Source organism: Chiloscyllium punctatum, chromosome 9, assembly GCF_047496795.1.
Source record: "Chiloscyllium punctatum isolate Juve2018m chromosome 9, sChiPun1.3, whole genome shotgun sequence".
Classification (NCBI taxonomy): Eukaryota; Metazoa; Chordata; class Chondrichthyes; order Orectolobiformes; family Hemiscylliidae; genus Chiloscyllium; species Chiloscyllium punctatum.
In genome coordinates, this window is record NC_092747.1 from 5,113,303 (window position 1) to 5,133,375 (window position 20,073).

Here is a 20,073-nt window from a genome sequence, read left to right on the forward strand (position 1 = left end):
ATCATGTTAAATGGGGGAGCAGGATCGAAGGACTGAATGGCCTACTGCTGTTCCTAATTTGTACGTTTTGTTTATGTTCAGGGGGAATTGGGTGGGGGGGGCCTGGCAATCTCAGGCTGAAAAGACAGCGAGAGGTGGAAACCACTGTCCCATTTAAAAGCGAAACAACCTGTCAGTACCCCAATCTGCGGGGGTTCGGGGGGGGGTGTAACTGGTGGTGGGCGAGTGGGGCCCATCGTGGAAATAATGTTCCTCAGCTGCTCAGACACGATGGGCTGAACGGCCCTCCTCCTGCTGCTAGTTTCTGTGTTTCTTGGGGCTGGTGGTTTGTGACTGGCCTGTTGATGTGATCTGTAATACTCGACCTCAAGGGGGCGTTGGAAGAGGCTTCAGTCAGAACCTTCGAAAGGGGATTGGGTAAGGGTTTTTGGAGAAGACTTTGTGGGGGGCTGTGGGGAGAAGGTCGGGGGGTTGGGTGGGGTGTGGGGGTGGAGTATTGGACAGCTCATTCACAGAGCTGGCGCCGCACGATGGGCTGTGTAGCAGTTGTTGTTGTAAACAGTTTGCTCATTGGTTTCCTGACCTATACACCAGCAGCTGGCACTATCCCTGAGGTGCTGTGGTGGCTACAAGGGCAGGCCAGAGGCTGGGGATCCTGCAGCAAATAACTCACCTCCTGACTCCCCAAAGCCTGTCCACCATCTACAAGGCCCAAGTCAGGAGTGTGATGGAATGCTCCCCTCTTGCCCTGGATGGGGGCAGCTCCAACAACACTCATTAAGCTTGACACCATCTGGGACAAAGCAGCCCCCTCTTGGTTGGCATCACATCCACAAACATCCCCTCCCTCCCCCACCGTCGCTCAGTAGCTGCAGTGTGTACCATCTACAAGATGCACTGCAGGAAATCACCAAAGATCCTCAGGCAGCACCTTCCAAACCCACCTTCCATCTAGAAGGACAAGGGGCAGCAGATACATGGGAACACCACCCCCTGCAAGTTCCCTTCCAAGCACTCCTCATCCTGACTTGGAAATATATCACCGTTTCTTCACTTTCACTGGGTCATAATCTTGGAATTCCCTCCCTCAGGGCGTTGTGGGTCTACCGACAGCACATGGACTGCAGTCCACCTTCTCAAGGGGTAACTAAGGGCCCTGCCAGTGACACCCACGTCTCACAAGGGAACTGAGAAGAAGGTCACAAGTCTGGCTCTTACTGGGAGGCGTTTGGTTTGTGAACATGTTTTAACGACATCTTTAAGAGATGGACCAGTTCCTGAGGCAGGATCCTCACCAGATCCTCTCGCTGGTCAGTCCCCTTCCTAAATCTGAAGTGAACCACCCCCACCCCCGTCCTACCTCTCTCACAATCCGGCCTATGGGTTGACCGACAAATTGATCTTGTAACCCCCCCCAACCTCCCCATCAGATCTTCCTGAAAGCCCTAGTGTCTAAAGGTTCGAGGAGTATCCTAGCAACCTCATGATGTGGTGGTACAGGAGCCATTGATCAAACACGGCTGTGGGACTCTGTCTCATCTGAAAGTCATGTGACACCAAATCGAGGCTTCCTCTCGAGTGGCTCACTATCCCCAGAAGACTTGGACTTCCCTCCCTCCCTGCCTCCGTTCTGTATCCTGGTCAATATTTGTCCCTCAATCACTGAACCAGATTACCCAATGATTTTCACATTGCTGTTTTTGGGATCTTGCTGTGCGCCACTTGCCTGGTTGTGTTTCCTGCCCTTCTCAAAAGTGGGATGTTAACGGCAGCTCCCTGCTCTGGGTTTGTTTTGTTGCAGAGACTCCACGTTTAGAGTTGGGATATTTCGATAGGCAGTATTACATAGCCCCTCCATCCATCACACACAACGGCTTCCTCTATAAGACAGCATCCATGGGTAAACCAATCACAGAGAAGAAATCCAGAGAAGGTAAGTCACCTGATTCACTCTGAGCTTTGTCCATTACGAGGGTCAATGATGGAGAGATGTCCTCTTTAACAGAATCCTCTATGGAGAGATCTCCCTTTGACAGGGATCCCCAATGGAGAGGCTTCCCCTTTAACAGGAATCCCAGTTGAGAGATTCCCCTTTTAACAGGAATCCTGAATGGAGAGATTCCCCCTTTAACAGGGATCTCCAATGGAGAGATTTCCCCCTTTTGACAGATCCCCAAATTGAGAAATTCCCCTTTAACAGGAATCCCAGTTGAGAGATTCCCCCTTTTAACAGGGATTCCCAATGGAGAGAGATTTCCCCTTTCACAAGGATCCCCAATGGAGAGATTTCTGCCTTTGACAGGATCCCGAGTGGAGAGATCCTCCCTTTGACAGATCCCCATTGGAGAGATTCCTTCTTTAACAGGGATCCCCAAATTGTCAGACTCTCCCTTTCAAATGGGGCCCTTGGTAGTGAGACCCCCTTGTTTGAGGAATGCTCAATAGTGACATTCCTGTTTGGAAAGGCTCACTGCGAGCGAGTCTTGCTCTGGGATTGGAGCCAGGATGCTGTCTGTCCCACATTGGATCCGATCTGTTTGATGGCCTCACCGTTCTCGATGTCGTTCATGTGTAACCTCCCTCCAGACTTGCAGCTGACTCTGTTTCTGTTGATGTTGTGGTAGAGTTCAGCAAGCGATGGTGTGTCCTGGATAACGGGTTACTGAGTTACTACGAGAGTGACAGGAACTCTACGCCCAATGGGACCATTGAGATGCGGGAGGTTGTGTGTCTCAGTATCAATAGTCCAGCGGCACACGGGTAGGTGCTGAACAAACTCTGCGTCACTCTGTCGGCCGGCAGGTTACACTCTGTGGATTCAGAATTGTACAAACCATCAACGTTGTCATTTTCAGTTTGGAATGATTGGGCAGTTGTCTGATTGCTGTTCAGGACAAATCAATTCACACCAGGTTTCACCAGGAGCAGAAACGCTCTCCATTCACCAAACTTTTATCAAATGACAGTGAAAAGCTGATGTCTAATCTTCCACTGCGCAACTCGAACTCTGACCCCTTTCGAACCGTGAATACAGACCGACACATTCACAGTTAAAAAACTTAAAAACCACCCAACACCAGGTTATAGTCCAACAGGTTTAATTGGAAGCACACTAGCTTTCGGAGCGATGCTCCTTCATCAGGTGATAGTGGAGGGCTCAATCATAACAGAATTTATAGCAAAAATTTACAGTGTGATGTAACTGAAATTATACATTGAAAAATTGATTGCCTGTTAAGCCTTTCATCTGTTAGAATACAGTGATAGTTTCACTTCTTTCATGTGTAAATCACAAAACCCTTTTTTTTAAAAAATTGCATTCTCGGGTTAGCTGTTAACAATGGTGATAAACGAGACAATATGTTGAATGGACAATTGAGCCCTCCACTATCACCTGATGGAGTGTCACTCCGAAAGCTAGTGTGCTTCCAATTAAACCTGTTGGACTATAACCTGGTGTTGTGTGATTTTTAACTTTGTCCACCCCAGTCCAACACCAGCATCTCCGAATCATGACAGTTAAAAACAATCACAAGACAGACAGTTTGACCCAATATAATGGGTGGAAAAAAGAAAATAGACTGGGATTGATGTCCTGCAGATCAAAAGATCCAACTTCAAAGGTGATTGAAATCATCTCACACGATGTGGGTGCCACTGGTTGGGCCCGTATTTATTGCCCATCCCTAATTACCCACAGGGCAGTTAAGAGTCAGCCACATTGCTGTGGGTCTGGAGATACATGTAGGCCAGACCAGGTAAGGATGGCTGATTCCTTCCCATTAGTGAACCAGATGGGTTTTAAAAGAGCTGCCAGTGGTTTCATGATCCTCTTAACGCTAGACTTTTATTGAATTCAAGTTCTACCCTTTACTGTGGCGGGCTTCAAACCAGAACAAGTTCTACCCTTTACTGTGGCGGGCTTCAAACCCAGAATGTGACCTGGGTCTCTAGATTAACAGTCCAGTGATAATACCATTAGGCTATCATATCCTCTGACCATAACGTATTTAGCTTCCTACCATCTCGACAGTACTCTGATCTAGCGTTTATCAGGCCACGATGGAGAACCTTTACTTGCTCAGATTGACCTCCGTCTGCCACAGTTTAGCCCACTCAGAAAAACCCTTGGACAATGTCTGGAGTACGCTTGCCAACCGGAGAGAATGGCATTTTATCACCGAGGCGTTCCCCCTGTGTGTGAGAGGGGGAGGAGCGATGTGGGGATATCTGTGTTGGGCTGGGGCAGGCAAGGTCAGAACTCGGGCGACACCAAGTTATAGTTCGACAGGTTTATCGGAACTGACTTCACCTGACGAAGGAGCAGCGCTCTGAAAGCTTGTGATTTCAAATAAACCTGTTGGACTATAACCTGATATTGTGTGACCTCTGACCTTGAGTGTTGGGAGGATTAATAGGAGAGTTATTCTGGATCTTGTTGACTGGTCTCTGTGTGTTTTGTTGCTCAGGTGAGTGAGCCTTCAGTTTTCGCTCAGGGGTTAAACGTTCCCTCACCAAATGTTTTCAATTTTCTTCCCTCGCCTTCAGGTTCGAACACACATTTGAGGTGTTCACAGATTCTGAACGTCTGTTCATGTTCGGGACAGACAGCGCACAGTCCAACAAAGCCTGGGTCAAATCCATTGCCAAGGTAACGCACCGTCGCAACGATGGGAGGGTCCAAAAGCTGAATTTCGGCAGCGCCTTTCAGATTGAGCCAAGACCCCTTGAAGTGCTGTCTGCGATGTAGTTGATGTTACAATGCAGGAAATGTCATTTACTGCACAGCAAGATCCCACAAACAGCAACCTGACCCGATGATTGGTTTTCTAAAATTTGTGTGTGATGTTGATTAAAGACCATGGCACTTGTGAGGACACTCCTGGTGCTCCCTGAAATCCCACCAGGGCCTTACTAACAGACAGCATTCCCCAGCACTCCAGCAGCCTCTCAGTACAGCACTGCAGCATGGACCATGGATACACATAGACACATGGGGACTCACTCTCACATGGGCACACACACACACACACACACACACACACAGTCTATCTCTCTCTCTCTCTCTCTCTCTCACACTCTCTCTCTCTCTCTCTCTCACACTCTCTCTCTCTCTCTCTCTCTCTCTCTCACACTCTCTCTCTCTCTCTCTCTCTCTCTCTCACACACACACTCACACACACACACACACACACACAGAGTCTATCTCTCTCTCTCACACACACACACAGAGTCTATCTCTCTCTCTCTCTCACACACACACACATACGTGTGCTTGCATGTATACACACTCTCCCATGTCTGTGCACACATGTTCACCCTTACAGGTACAGGCATTCCTCAGGCTGTACCATGGAGCACATGGACTCGGTTCCATGTGAGCAGCTGCCCCCCTTGTGGCTGCTCGTTGCTGTGTGGTCGTGTGTGCCCCTTGTTGGAGATGCAGGTATTTTCCAGGTGGGGTTAGTGAACAGCAATCCCTGAACCTGGATTCTCCATCTCCACCCAAACGCTCCTGTTGGGAATCTGGACTCCACTGTCGTTTTCCTGATTTAAGAGTGACTACCTCCTCTTCTGTTCTCTCTGCAGTCCTTCCTCCCGGCTGGGATTGACCTCATGAACCACGAGTTTGAGAGGATTGGGCGTTTACAATACAAGGACGGTCTGAATCTGGAGCAGGTGAAGGTGGGCTGGTTTGCGCTGGTGAGCTCCACACTCTACGTCTGGTTCCAGGATTCCGACAAAGAGGAGGCCATTAACCTGAGGAAGCTACAGGAGTTGTGTAAGACAGCATCTTCCATCTTCACCCTGGGTTCATCCCTTCCAATCCTTCCAATCCTTCCAAGTCCATTCCCAGCTCCTGTTCCTCCCAAACCCTTCACTGGCTCTTACAGTTCTTAGAGCTAAAGGATCATGGGGTATGGGGAGAAAGCAGGGCCAGGGGCCTGAGCTGGATGAGAATGGTGGAGCAGGCCCAAAGGGCTGAATGGCCGACCCCTGTTATTTTTGATGTTCCTCTGTCTCCTGTTGTGTTGCTCGCTCTTGGTCGTCTTGCGCTTGTGTGCAGTGAGCAATTTGGCAGAGTCGGGGAAGGATATTGTTCACCAGAACCTCAGGATTTCTCAATTCACGTTCAACCCACCACACAGTCCCCCTTAACACATCATTTCATTCCCAAGACCTGGGGGGCGGGGGTAGCAGGGAATCAGGAAGGCCAATGGGATGTTGGCCCTTATTTCAAGGGGGTTGGAGTATAAGAGTAGGGAGGTCTTACTGCAACTGTACAAGGTGCTGGGGAGGTCACTGATGGAGCACTGTGAGCTGTTCCCATCCCTTATTTAAGGAAAGATATCATTTCATTGGAGGCAATTCAGAGAAGGTTCACTAGGATGGTCCCTGGGATGGGGAAGGATTGTTTTCTGAACAAAGGTTAAACAGGTTGGGACTCTACTCCCTGGAGTTTAGAAGAATGAGAGGGGATCTCACTGAAACATCCAGGGCTCTTAAGGGGCTTGAGTGGGTCAATGCTGAGAGGATGATTCCCCTCATGGGAGGGTCTAGGACCAGAGGGTATAGTCTCAGAATAAAGGGGCACCAATTTCAGACTGAGATGGGGAGGAATTTCTCCTGAGGTTTGAGAGTCTTTGGAACTCCTTGTCACAGAGAGCTGTGAGGGCAGAGTCTTTGTGGATATTTAAGGCTGAGAGAGATTCTTGATCAGTCAGGAAATCCAAGGATTATCAAAGGGCAGGAAAGTGGATATGAGGAATGTGGGATCAGCCATAATCCTATTGAACGGGGGAGCAGGCTTGAGGGGCTGAATGGCCTGCTCCTGTTCCTCTTCCTGACGGTCTGTCTCGTCCCAATAATCCAAAGGTCATAAATACAATACAAAAACCGTTTTTCCCTGTTACCGAGGTTACTATTAAAATACCCAAACACAATTATTAACAAAGGAAACTTTAATAAAGATGCAGTAATTGCTTAACGTACACATTTAGTAATAAATGCTTATCTCTGTGTATAACTGCAAAACACACACACACACACGTGCACACCATATGCACCTGTACACACGTACATGTACACACACGCACCACATACACGCACATACGTACACAGCAGACCCACACACATACATGGACATGCCCTTGTGTACGTACATGAACAAATGCACACACATACACACGTGCAGGCACACATGCACATGCTCACGTGGATGTGTGGACTTACACGTGGATGTGTGGACTTACACGTGGATGTGTGTGTTTACACAGACACAGGAAACAGTAACAGATTTCACTCGAGTGATTGGCTTTCTCAGAGTATCAGCCCTGGTTTGCCAGTGGGTCATTCGGAAGCAAAAGGACAATGTGTAGAATGTGCTGGAATCTGATGGTCTGGCGGGTTTGGTCAAATCACTCATCAGACAAGATTATAGGTTAGAAAACATAGAAATATAGAAAATAAGAGCAGGCTATTCAGCCCTTTGTGATCATGGCTGATCATCGAGCTCAGTCCCCTGTTCACTCTTTCTCCCCCACATCCTTTCATCCCTTTCGCTCGAGGAACTGGATCCTTCTTGAAAACATTCAGTATTTTTGCCTCAACGGCTTTGTGTGGTAGTAAATTCTGCAGTGGCAGGGTCAGGCAGAGTCAGTAAAAGGAACATTGTGCTTGACAAATCCACTGGGATCGGTCGATGATGGAACCAGCAGTGATGGTAAGGGGAGCCAATGGATGTGGTTCACTGGGACTTTGAGAAGGTTCCTCAGGAGAGATGGGCGTGTAAACTCCAAGTCCATGGTATTGGGTACTGTGGACTAAAGTGAATAGAGAACTGGTCACGATTTGGAGACGCCGGTGTTGGACAAAGTTTAAAAATCTCACAACACCAGGTTACAGTCCAACAGGTTTATTTGGAAGCACTACCTTTCAGAGCATCGCTCCATCACCAGGTGGTTGTGGAGAATAAGATCGTAAGAGACAGATTTAAAGCAAAGGTTTACAGTGTGATGTAACTGAAATTATGTATTGAAAAAGACCCGGAGTGATTCCAGGTAAACCTGTTGGACTATAAGCTGGTGTGGTGTGATTTATAACCTTGGAGAACGGCTGGCGGGACAGGAAACGAAGCCTGGGATAATTCAGGTCTTTCACCCTGTGGCGAGTGGAGGAGTCCAGGGTTCATTGCGAGGTTACTAGCTCTCCCAATATATATTCATAATTCACCACTGCACCCTGGTGTTCCGGTAGTCCCCCCATTGTCTGGGCGTGGGAATACAGGAAATAACTTCTGCATGGCAAGATCCCAACAACAGTAAGGTGACGAGGGGTCCGAGAGCCTGTTTCAGTGATGGATGGGCCCTGAGGACACGGAGGGGAAACACACCCCAGTTCTTCCTCCGAGAGGGATGCTGTGGGATCTTGCCATGCCAGTTGAGGGGGCAGGCAGCGTGTCGGTCTGATGACAGCTGTTTTTGGTGATGTAACCTGACCGGACTGTGTGGGAGGGGCTCATCGATGATGTTGTTGTTTTTACAGCAGAGCAGCCTGACCACGATGTCCTGGTGCTGGTGGAGAAGAGACGGTAAGACTCAAGGAGGGAGGCCACTCTGCCCACAGGCCTGGACTGCTATCAACTACAATCATGGCGAATCCCATTGTGGCCTTAGCTCCATCCTCCTGTCTGCCAATGCAAACCCCTCCTCCCGTGATCCTTAATTCATTCTGGTAACCCTCGACAGTGCGGCGCTCCCTCAGCACTGACCCTCCGACAGTGCAGCACTCCCTCAGCACTGACCCTCCAACAGTGCGGCGCTCCCTCAGCACTGACCCTCCGACAGTGCAGCACTCCCTCAGCACTGACCCTCTGACAGTGCGGCACTCCCTCAGCACTGACCCTCCGACAGTGCAGCACTCCCTCAGCACTGACCCTCCGACAGTGCAGCATTCCCTCAGCACTGACCCTCCGACAGTGTGGCACTCCCTCAGCACTGACCCTCCGACAGTGCGGCGCTCCCTCAGCACTGACCCTCCGACAGTGCGGCGCTCCCTCAGCACTGACCCTCCGACAGTGTGACACTCCCTCAGCACTGACCCTCCGACAGTGCCCACTCCCTCAGCACTGACCCTCCAACAGTGCGGCACTCCTTCAACACTGACCCTCCGACAGTGTGGCACTCCCTCAGCACTGACCCTCCGACAGTGCGGCACTCCCTCAGCGCTGACCCTCCGACAGTGCGGCGCTCCCTCGGCACTGACCTTCTGACAGTGCGGCGCTCCCTCGGCACTGACCCTCTGACAGTGCGGTGCTCCCTCAGCATCGACCCTCTGACGGTGAGAGTGCTGAGGCAGTGCCGCACTCCGACAGTGCCGTGTTCGGTGTGAGTGTGATGTTGGTGTTGGGTGGGATTTGAAGCTGGAACCTGGTTAGTGCCGAGAGATGTGGTGTGGTGTGGTGAGTGGAGACGATAATAAGGTGTTGACACCGTTATGTCACAGTGCCTCCCCCCCCTCTCCCGGTCTCCCCCCTGCAGGACCCTGTACATTCAGGCAGAGAGGAAGCTGGACTTTATCGGCTGGAACAGTTTGATCCAGCGAGCCGCGGCCAGTGCGGGCAACACTCTGTCTGAACAGCAACTCACCGATGAGGACATTCCTGTCATAGTCGACCGATGCATTGCCTACGTAACCCAGTACGGTGAGTCACCTCTGCCCCCGTGCACCGTGCTGGGTCAGCTCCGCCATCTTGGGTTGGTGGGTGGTGGGGATCATGTGACTTCTCAGTGTTTGTCCTCGTACGCGGTCCCAGCGCCTGTTCCCAGGGAACGAGGAGATCTGGTGGTGCGATGGGGATTTTGGAAACAGTTGCACGTGAGAGGTAGTTGGCGTCTAGAGCCTGCTCCAGTGTTCATTTGTGAGATGGTTGAGCTTTTACTTCAACACCATCTTCTCCCATTGTCCCTCAATCTTTTTAACTGGAACACCACCCCAAGCAAGTTCCCTCCCCCCCCCAAGCCACTCATCATCCTGACTTGCAAACATATCCTTCAGTGTCGCTGGGTCAAAATCCTACAGTTCCCTCCCAAAGGCAGCTCACCCCCCACCTTCTCAAGGGGCAACTAGGGACAGGCGATAAATACTGGGCACCTACATCCCACAAATGAATAAAGAATAATGTTGAGAAATGCCTCATGGTATACTCACTGGACTGTTAATCCTGAGACCCAGGGAATGCTCTGGGGATCCAGGTTCAAATCCTGGGACAGCAAATGGTAGAATTTGAATTCAAGAAAAATAACGTGGAAGTAAGAGTCAGATATTTTAGGGATATTTAAGCGACTCTTGGATAGGCGCATGGATGATAGTAAAATGAAGGGTATGTAGATTAGTCTGATCCCAGAGTAGGGTAAAAGGTTGGCACAACATCGAGGGCTGAAGAGCGAGTGAGGTTCTATGTTCTAATGATAACCATTGTTGGGAAAAACCCACCCAGTTTACTTTAGAGAAGGAAACTGCCATCCTTACCCAGTCTGACCTACATGTGACTCCAGACCCACAGCAATGGGGTTGACTCTTCAACTGCCCTCTGGGTAATTAGGGACGGGCAATAAATGCAGGCCCATCCAGTGATGCTATTGTCCAATGAATGAAGAACTAGTTCACGTCTCACCAAGGCTGAACTGGTTTCCCCAATTTCCTGATAACCTTTCACCCCTTCCCAGATGATCAAGTCGCTTCCGAGCTCTGCTTGAAAAAATATTCTAGGCCTTTGCTCCCAACATCCTTCCAGGAAGAGCTTTCCAAAGACTCACGACCCTCCGTGAGAACGTTTTTTCCTTCATTGCTGTCTTAGATCGGAGACCACCTCTTTTTTAAACCCATCGAAGACCGAGATGAGGAGGACCTTCCTCTTTCGGGGGGGAGTGAAGCTGTGGGACTCCTTGCTGCACAGGGGCTGTAGGGGCTGGGTCATTACGCAGACACAAGGCTGAGAGAGCGAGGTTGTGAATCAGGAAGGGGCATTGAGGGTAATGAGGGAGGGGGGGGGGAAGGCAGGAAGGTGGAGCTGAGGATTATCAGATTGGCCACAATCTCCTGGAATGGGGGAGCAGACTCGATGGGCTGAACGGCCTCCTTCTGCTCCCATGTCTTCAAAATCATAGGCCTAACTGGGGGTTGACAGATGGAGGCAAGGGGGGCAATACTGGAGGGTTAATTGAATATTTTGTATCTATGTTTACCAATGGGGCAGGCCATGTTAACAGGGGAGGAGGGGGAGTCAGTGCATAAAGAAATGGGATTGGATAATATAGAATCTAGGAGCAGGAGTAGGCCATTCGGCCCTTCAGACCTGCTCCACCATCCCATATGATCATGGCTGATTATCCGACTCGGTCTCCTGTCCCCGTTTTCTCTCCCATTCCTTTTGATCCCTTTATCCCTAAGAACTCTATCTAACCCCATCTTGAAAACATTCAACGTTATGGCCTCAAATGTTGTCTGTGATAGAGCACTCCCCAGGCTTCGAACGCTCTGGGTGAAGACATTCCTCCCCATCTCGGCCTTACCCTGTATCCTCATCCTGTCCCAGTCACCAGGAATATCCTTCCTGTGTTTGCCCTGCCTGCTGCGGTTGGGACGTTCCAGGTATTTGTGTGATAGGAGCTGAGGTCCTGTCGTTGTGATCCCTGATTTGCTGTCCCGCAGGTTTGACCTCTGAGGGGATCTACAGGAAGAGTGGACAGAAGTCGAAGACCACCAGCCTGCTGGAGATGTTCCTGAAGGACGCTCGCAGCGTGCGGCTGAGGGAAGGGGAGCATCAGGTCGACGATGTCTCCAACACTCTGAAACGGTTATTCAGGGAAAGTATCGGAGAGAGCGTTTTCACCGACCAGGTCTACCAGGACTGGCTGCACGCTTCGAGTACGTGAGGAATCTAGCTGCCCTTTCTGAAGCGTACACGGTCACTCTCTCCTGAAGGACAGTCATTGGACCCGAGATATTAAACGCTGTTTTTCTCTCTCTCTCTCTCTCTCTCTCTCCTGCTAGCAGACCTGCTGAGTTTCTCCAGCACTCGGTGTTTCAGTCCCAAGCTCAGGGTTTGGGGTTTTGGGGGAGGGTTTGGCCAAGTTGCTGCGACAAAGAGAGGCTGTGACAGGATGTGACGCAGAGAGACACTGATCTAAAACCATCAGCTAACTGAGCTAAGGAGAGTTCTTGGACAGCAGTGAGTAATGAAGATGCTGAATTGAATTGGCCTTATTGTCCCCATGTATTCACATGAGAATAATTGAGTCCCTATACTGTGAAAACAGGCCATTTGGCCCATTGATTCCATACCCCCCCACTCCCCACCCAAAAGAGCAGTGCACCCTATCCCTGAAACCCTGCTTTCCTATGGCCAATCCACTGAGCTCCACATCCCTGGGCACTCTGGGGTAATTTCCCATGGCTAATCCACCCTAACCTGCACATCTTTGAACTGTGAGAGGAAATTGGAGCACTCGGAGAAACCTACCCAGACACGGGGAGAATGTACAAACTCCACACAGACAGTTGCCCAAGGCAGGAATTGAACCCAGGTCCCTGGTGCTGTGAGGTAGCCGCGCTAGCCACCATGCCACCCCAGATGAGTACAGTGAAAAGTTTACAAGTCACCACTTACACCACCATCTTGGGCACGTGGGTATTGCTTCTTCAGTTTGTAACAATGTCACTGACACACTGCGCTATCTTGGGTACAGGGTACCTCGGTACAATCCTTATGTACAGGATTGAGAAATGGATGCAGGTCCATTTGTGATGTTGAAATGAGTGATTGGTTGAGGTTTGGGCTTGGCCAGTGGGGTTTGACATCCAGCAGCAGGAGGTGGGGGGAGGGGGTGGAGTGGTCTGGTGAAAATGGGAGCCTCACACTCAGCCCCCATTGCGTGCCAGGCCATTGAGCCCTCTTCTCAAATGGGACTTGCCCCCCATTAAAGGCCGCGTCAGTGCGAGGAACTCCAGTGTCATGGCCGCCCAGATGACTCTTTCACCAATGAGTAATCCCGCTCCTTCTCAAAGGAAGGGCAGGTAGGGTACCAACACAGCAATGAAACTGTCGCAGTCATTCTGTAAACCCTTGGTTTCCCTGTATTTCTCAGTGATTCCTGAAGAGAAACAGAAGATCCTGCAATATCAGAAGCTGTTCATGTGCCTACCCAAAGTCAACCGAGCCACGCTGAAAGCCTTGATCAACCACCTGTACTGGTAAGACCACGATTCCCACTCACTCAACCCAGCACCAGCACCTCCTGCACCCCAAAGGGGTCACCCGCATCTGGGCTGAGAGTCCTGACATCCATTAGGGAGGTGAAACACCAGAGCCCCAGGGAAAACCTTGATTGGTTGGCTCTCTGATCAATTATTATAATCACCCAATGACGCAAGATGCAGACAGTTCAAGTGCTTGCAGTTTCAGCCACTAATGCTTTAAGCAGTCTGGACAACTGAAACTTTTATTGGTGTATTTGTGAAAGGAATTTTGTTTTAAGAATGCGGAGAGTTATGGATTTTATTTTAAAGCTAATTTTAAATTTTTTTTAAACACGTTCTTTTGTCACTTGACCCGTGTTCTAATCTGACCACAGCAGATGGTGGAATTTAGATTTGATAAAAATCCAGAATTAAGACTCTACTGATGACGTGTAACCACTGTCAATTGTTGTGTTAAGAGCCCATCTAATGCCTTCTGGGGAAGGAAATCTACCACCTTTACCCAGTCTGACCTCCATGTAACTCCAGACCCACAGTAAATGTGGGTGACACTTAACTGCCCCCTGAAGTAGCAGGGTGAGGCGTTCAGTTCGAGGGCAGGTTAGGGCTGGGTGATGGATGCTGGCCTTACTCCACATCCCATGGAGGAATACAGAGAAAAGGGCTTTCCTTTCTCTCTTTGAGAGTGTGTCGGGGGCCAGTTTACACCCACCCAGCCTCAACGCACCACCCCATTTAAAAGGTGGCATCGCTGGCAGTGTGGCACTCCCGTGCTGGACCATCCCCCCACCCTTGTGATTCCAGGCTGTCAGTGCCACCCCTTGAGCTCTGGGCAGTAGGTTGTGCCTCAGGTTCTCAGCCTTTGCCAGCTGCAGAGTTCTCACGATTCTACATAGAACATTCCAGCACAGCACAGGCCCTTCGGCCCTCCATATTAACGTAGAACATTCCAGCACAGCACAGGCCCTTCGGCCCTTGGTGTTAACATAGAACATTCCAGCACAGCACAGGCCCTTCGGCCCTCGTTGTTAACATAGAACGTTCCAGCACAGCACAGGCCCTTTGGCCCTCGATATTAACGTAGAACATTCCAGCACAATACAGGCCCTTCGGCCCTCCATATTAACATAGAATGTTCCAGCACAGTACAGGCCCTTCGGCCCTCGATATTAACATAGAACATTCCAGCACAATACAGGCCCTTCAGCCCTCCATATTAACATAGAACGTTCCAGCCCAGTGCAGGCCCTTCGGCCCTCGATGTTGCACCGACCTGTGGAAACAATCTGAAGCCCATCTAACCTGCGCTATTCGATTTTCATCCACACATTTATTCAATAACCATTTAAATGCCCTTAAAGTTGGTGAGTCTACTCCAGTTGCAGGCAGGGCATTCCACACCCTTACTACTCTGAGAAAAGAAACTACCTCTGACATCTGTCCTGTATCTATTACCCCTCAATTTAAAGCTATGACCCCTCGTGCTAGCCAACACCATCCAAGGAAAAAGGCTCTCCCTGTCCACCCTATCTAACCCTCTGATTATCTTGTATGTCTTTGTTAAGGTGCCTCTTAACCTTCTTCTCTCTAACGAATTCTTGAAGAAACCTGCAGAGCTGTGCAGTGGGGAAGGAGTGTCCATGATGGTTGGAGTGTTGACCTGTGGCACTTAATGATTTGTTTTTTTTATTGGGCCTCCCCCAGTGTCCAGAGGCTGTCAGACAAGAACCAAATGACGGTGCACAACCTGGCCATTGTGTTTGGGCCAACGCTGTTCCAGATGGATGGACAGGACAACAAGGCTGGCCGTGTGGTGGAGGATCTCATTAATCACTTCATTGACCTCTTCAACGTAAGTTGCCCCCAGGGGAAAACAAAGGGGTCGGTTAGCTCTGTTGGCTGGATGGTGACGCAGTGTGGCACTGACAGCATAAGTTCAGTGGCTGCACCAGACTCTCCTCCTTAACCTTTGCCATTGCCTAACCATCACCAGTTAAACCACCATCAGTCTCATGTACCGTGATTTATTGTCTCGTGTACCATGAAATATCATAGCAAGCAAGGATGTACAGATCAAAAAGATTTAGACAGAGGAATACAATTACATTGCACAGGGTGTGTCCTTGGTGAGAGCAACGTTAGCAAGATCAGCATCACTTGAGGCTAAAGAGTCGATTCATCAGTCGAATAACAGTCGGGAAGAAGCTGCTCCTGAACCTGCTGGTGTTCTGTCAGACCAAAGAGGTTGTCGGAGATTATCGGAGTGTGATAAGTCTTTGATGATGTTGGCAGCCTTTCCAAGGCAATGAGAGGTGTAGACTGAGTCCATGGATGGAAGGTTGGCTCCCATGATGGTCCGAGCTGCGCACACCACCCTCTGTAGTTTCTTACAGTCCAGGGCACAGCAGTTGCCATACCAGGCCGTTATGCACCCAGACAGTACGCTCTCAATGGTGCATCTGTAGAAGCTGGTGAGGGTCCATACGGACATGCTGAATTTCCTGTGCCGCCTGAGGGAGAAGAGGCGTTGTTGTGCTTTCTTGACCGCCTCCCTCTGTCTAATGTGGGAGCAGCCCCACAGTCCCTTAGGACTGTGGCAAGTTAACTTTTATACCTCAGATAAAACCCTTCCTCCGATACTGTCTATTGTCACCACCTCTTCATATCCCCATTACACACCTCACTCCCCCCAGTCCTTGACCCCTCATCTGACCATGTTTCGGACACGGGGCAAAACATTAAGTTCTTCATTGCCAAGGGGGTCAAGGGTTACGGGGAAAAAGCGGGAAAATGGGGTTGAAAAACCTATCAGCCATGATTGAATGGCGGAGCAGACTGGATGGGCTGAATGGCCTAATGTCTGCTCCTATGTCTTATGGGGTATTGTCTTATTTATGATGGACAATCATAGAGTGAGAATTAGGGCCAGACTGTTCAGGGGAGATGTTAGGAAGCACTTGTACACACGAAGGGTGGGAGAGGTTTGAAACTCTGTCCCACAAACGTTAGAGAATGCTGGATCAGTTGTTAATTTTAAGTCTGAGATAGACACATTTTTTTGTTAAGCAAAGATATTAAGGGATATGGGCCAAAGGCAGGGATATGGAGTTAGGCCACAGATCAGCCATGATCCCATTGAATGGTGGTACAGGCTCAAGGGGCTGAATGGCCTCCTGCTGCTCCTACATTCCTATTTTACACACTGGCCAATAACAGGAAACGAATGGCCATTCAGCCCAAAGATAATAGCCCACATGAGTTGTCTTAGTGTGAAGTGAGGGTGTGATAATGATTACTCTTAACCCAATATAAAGGGTGACTGTGGACTGTCTGATGGGGAGAGGGTGAGTAGGTTGGGCCTGTACTCGTGGGAGTTTAGGAGATTGAGAGGTGACCTCATAGAAACACACAAGACTCTTCGGGGGCTTGACAGGGGGAGATGTGGAGAGGTTGCTTCCCCTTGTGGGAGAGTCTAGCACCAGGGGACCCAGAATAAAGAGTCTCCCATTTAAGACAGGGATGAGGAGGAATTTCCTCTCTCCGCGGGGAGTGAATCAGGGGAATTCTTTACCACGGTGGGCTGTCGAGGCTGGGTCACTGAGGATATTCAAGGCTGAGAGAGAGAGATTGTTAATCAGGAAGGGAATCGAAGGAATAGGCAGGAAAGTGGAGTTGGGGATTATCAGGTCAGCCGTGACCTCAGCGAATGGGGGAACAGACTCCATGGGCTGAACATAGAACATAGAACATAGAACAATACAGCACAGAACAGGCCCTTCGGCCCACGATGTTGTGCCGAACTTCTATCCTAGATTAAGCACCCATCCATGTACCTATCCAAATGCCGCTTAAAGGTCGCCAATGATTCTGACTCTACCACTCCCACGGGCAGCGCATTCCATGCCCCCACCACTCTCTGGGTAAAGAACCCACCCCTGACATCTCCCCTATACCTTCCACCCTTCACCTTAAATTTATGTCCCCTTGTAACACTCTGTTGTACCCGGGGAAAAAGTTTCTGACTGTCTACTCTATCTATTCCTCTGATCATCTTATAAACCTCTATCAAGTCACCCCTCATCCTTCGCCGTTCCAACGAGAAAAGGCCGAGAACTCTCAACCTATCCTCGTACGACCTATTCTCCATTCCAGGCAACATCCTGGTAAATCTTCTCTGCACCCTCTCCAAAGCTTCCACATCTTTCCTAAAGTGAGGCGACCAGAACTGCACACAGTACTCCAACTGTGGCCTAACCAAAGTCCTGTACAGCTGCAACATCACTTCACGACTCTTGAATTCAATCCCTCTGCTAATGGCCTCATGTTATTGGGGTGAGCAGGAATACACAAAACAAGTTTTTGAAAAGTCACATAAGTAATGAGGAAACCTCCCTACGGAGTCTGATGGGTTTGGGGATACACCGTGCTGGATGCCTGGTGGATTTGGGGATGCTCCATTCTGGGAGTCTGGTAGATTTGGGAATGCACTGTGCTCGGAGCCTGGGGGATTTGGGAATACTCCGTTCTGGGAGTCTGATGGGTTTGGGAATACAGTGTGGTGGGAGTCTCTCGGAGACAAGCTGATATAATTGAATTTAACATCCAGCTTGGAAGAGATCTAGGAGTAATAATTTAAACTTTGAATAAGGGCAGCTACATGATCTGAAGTAAGTTGGGATTCTAAGCTAGAGAGAGAGAGAGAGAGAGAGAGAGTGTGAGTGAGTGAGTGGTTGGCATTGAAGGGGATCTCTGCAAATACTCAGTAAGTGTACTCTTACAGTGAAGGAACATTGTGAAGAGAAGACCCACCATCGGTGATTTAACTAACAGACATTAAATAAAACTTCCAACTTCAGGAAGGATGTAAATACATTGGGAAGCAGCTCCAAGCAGGTTAACAGGATTGCTATCACGGTGAGTGGGTTGTTTTCTGAGGAATGGTGATACAGACTGGATTGGTTGCCCCTGGCGTAAGGGGCTGACTGGATTGAGATGTGTAAGGTCCTGAGTGGAAGCAGGTTCCCTCAAGGAATCTCAGAGAGCATTAGGTGGTGATTAGTAAAAGAACAGGGAGCTCACTCAGAGAGCTACCACAGACACAATGGCCCGAATGACCTCCTGCATTGTAAAGATGTAGAACCTTAGATTCCCTACAGTGTGGAAACAGGCCCTTCGGCCCAACAAGTCCACACCGACCCGCCAAAGCGCAACCCACGCAGCCCCATTCCCCTTACATTTACCCCTTACCTAACACTACGGGCAATTTAGCACGGCCGATTCACCTGACCTGCATATCTTTGGACTGTGGGAGGAAACCAGAGAACCCGGAGGAAACCCACGCAGACACGGGGAGAATGTGCAAACTCCACACAGACAGTTGCCTGAGGTGGGAATCGAACCCGGGTCTCTGGTGCTGTGAGGCAGCAGTGCTAACCACTGTGCCACTTCACATCTGTGACCTCTCTCTGTTTTGTCTCCACAGGTGGATGAACAGCAGATTAAGAAGCAACTTGATGAAATTGTCAGCATCATTAAACTGAGGGACGCGTGCCTGGTCCAATCCAGCCAGGTAGGCCGGGTTATTCCTTATAGTCCAGGTTACCAACAAGAGCTACAAACCTGAGATCCCCACCATCCCCTCCCAAAGTCTCCAGCGTTCCCCGTGTGTCATTCCAGAGTTACGGATGGTCAGTCTCGGAGCCTTGTGTAAGACAGTGCACTCCGAGACACGCTGCAGCCCTGCGCTCAGCAATACTGACCAGTTCTGGTTGCAACACAAGCCCCAAACAGACCTCAATACCACGGCCCCAAAGGTCCCCACACAAACCAGAAACCGGTGTACCGCAACACAATACAAGAACGCGCAAACTGCCAGTGTTGGAAATCAGAAACAGATAGAGAAATTGTTGGAAAAACTCAGCAGGTCTGGCAACTTCCATGGAGAGAGAAAGCAGGATTAACATTTTGGGTCCAGTGACCCTTCTTCCGAACTATAAACTGCAAATCAGTTTGTTAGACGTTAAAAAGACTGCTTGGATCTAAAGGCCTTGAAAAGCCCTAAAAAGGACTTGAACCTTGTACAGTTCTGTTTAGTCTGCCAGCTGGTATGTGACATACCTTTAATACTGTCCTCATTATATACTGGCAACTGACCTCATTGGGGGGGGGGTTATAGATCAGACCAGCCCAGCCCAGCCCAGCCCAGCCCCCCTCAGAATATTCTGGGAAGGTAGCGTAAACCCTAACCTTTTCTTGTTTAAAAGGGTGATGTGATATGTTGTGTTCCAGAAGGGGTGAGACTCGATGTTAAACGAAACACGATGGTTAAAATACAAACAAAAAGAGGAATTTAGAATAACTTAACTCCATAGGAAAACTTAACGGAATACTGGCTCCAGTACCTATTACTAACCGAGTACTGGATCCAGTGCCTATTACTAACCGAGTACTGGATCCAGTGCATATTACTAACCGAGTACTGGCTCCAGTACCTATTACTAACCGAATACTGGCTCCAGTGCCTATTACTAAGTAATTTGCTGTGATACAGTAACACCCCATAAACACACCCCTTTGGCAAAAAGGCAATTTCAGAAAGCGATTCTCCAATATAGGAGGAAAACAAATATGAGCAGATTCAGGGAGAGTCGCAGCGAGGAGACCCTCTGTTGAGACCACAAAGACCTCAAATCTAAACCTACAAATTTAAAGAAAGTCAGAAACGCTGGTGTGGGGGGGGGAGCTGGCCGGACCCAGGCTGCTTCTGCTGTTCCAACTTCTCAAAAATAACCCCAAGGCCTCCCAAATTGTTGA

The 20,073-nt window shown here is 49.5% G+C and overlaps 1 protein-coding gene across 1 annotated transcript in view; it reads left to right on the top strand.

Annotated features, from left to right (window-relative positions):
* Positions 1-20,073, top strand: part of LOC140481047 (arf-GAP with Rho-GAP domain, ANK repeat and PH domain-containing protein 1-like) — a 181,416-nt gene that overhangs the window by 132,944 nt on the left and 28,399 nt on the right. The window contains exons 15-24 of the mRNA XM_072576641.1: positions 1,802-1,933; positions 2,625-2,760; positions 4,549-4,651; positions 5,590-5,782; positions 8,545-8,590; positions 9,540-9,703; positions 11,713-11,928; positions 13,149-13,254; positions 14,965-15,112; positions 18,743-18,829. Coding sequence (XP_072432742.1) covers positions 1,802-1,933; positions 2,625-2,760; positions 4,549-4,651; positions 5,590-5,782; positions 8,545-8,590; positions 9,540-9,703; positions 11,713-11,928; positions 13,149-13,254; positions 14,965-15,112; positions 18,743-18,829 — 1,331 coding nt within the window. The remainder of the gene's footprint in view (positions 1-1,801; positions 1,934-2,624; positions 2,761-4,548; positions 4,652-5,589; positions 5,783-8,544; positions 8,591-9,539; positions 9,704-11,712; positions 11,929-13,148; positions 13,255-14,964; positions 15,113-18,742; positions 18,830-20,073) is intronic.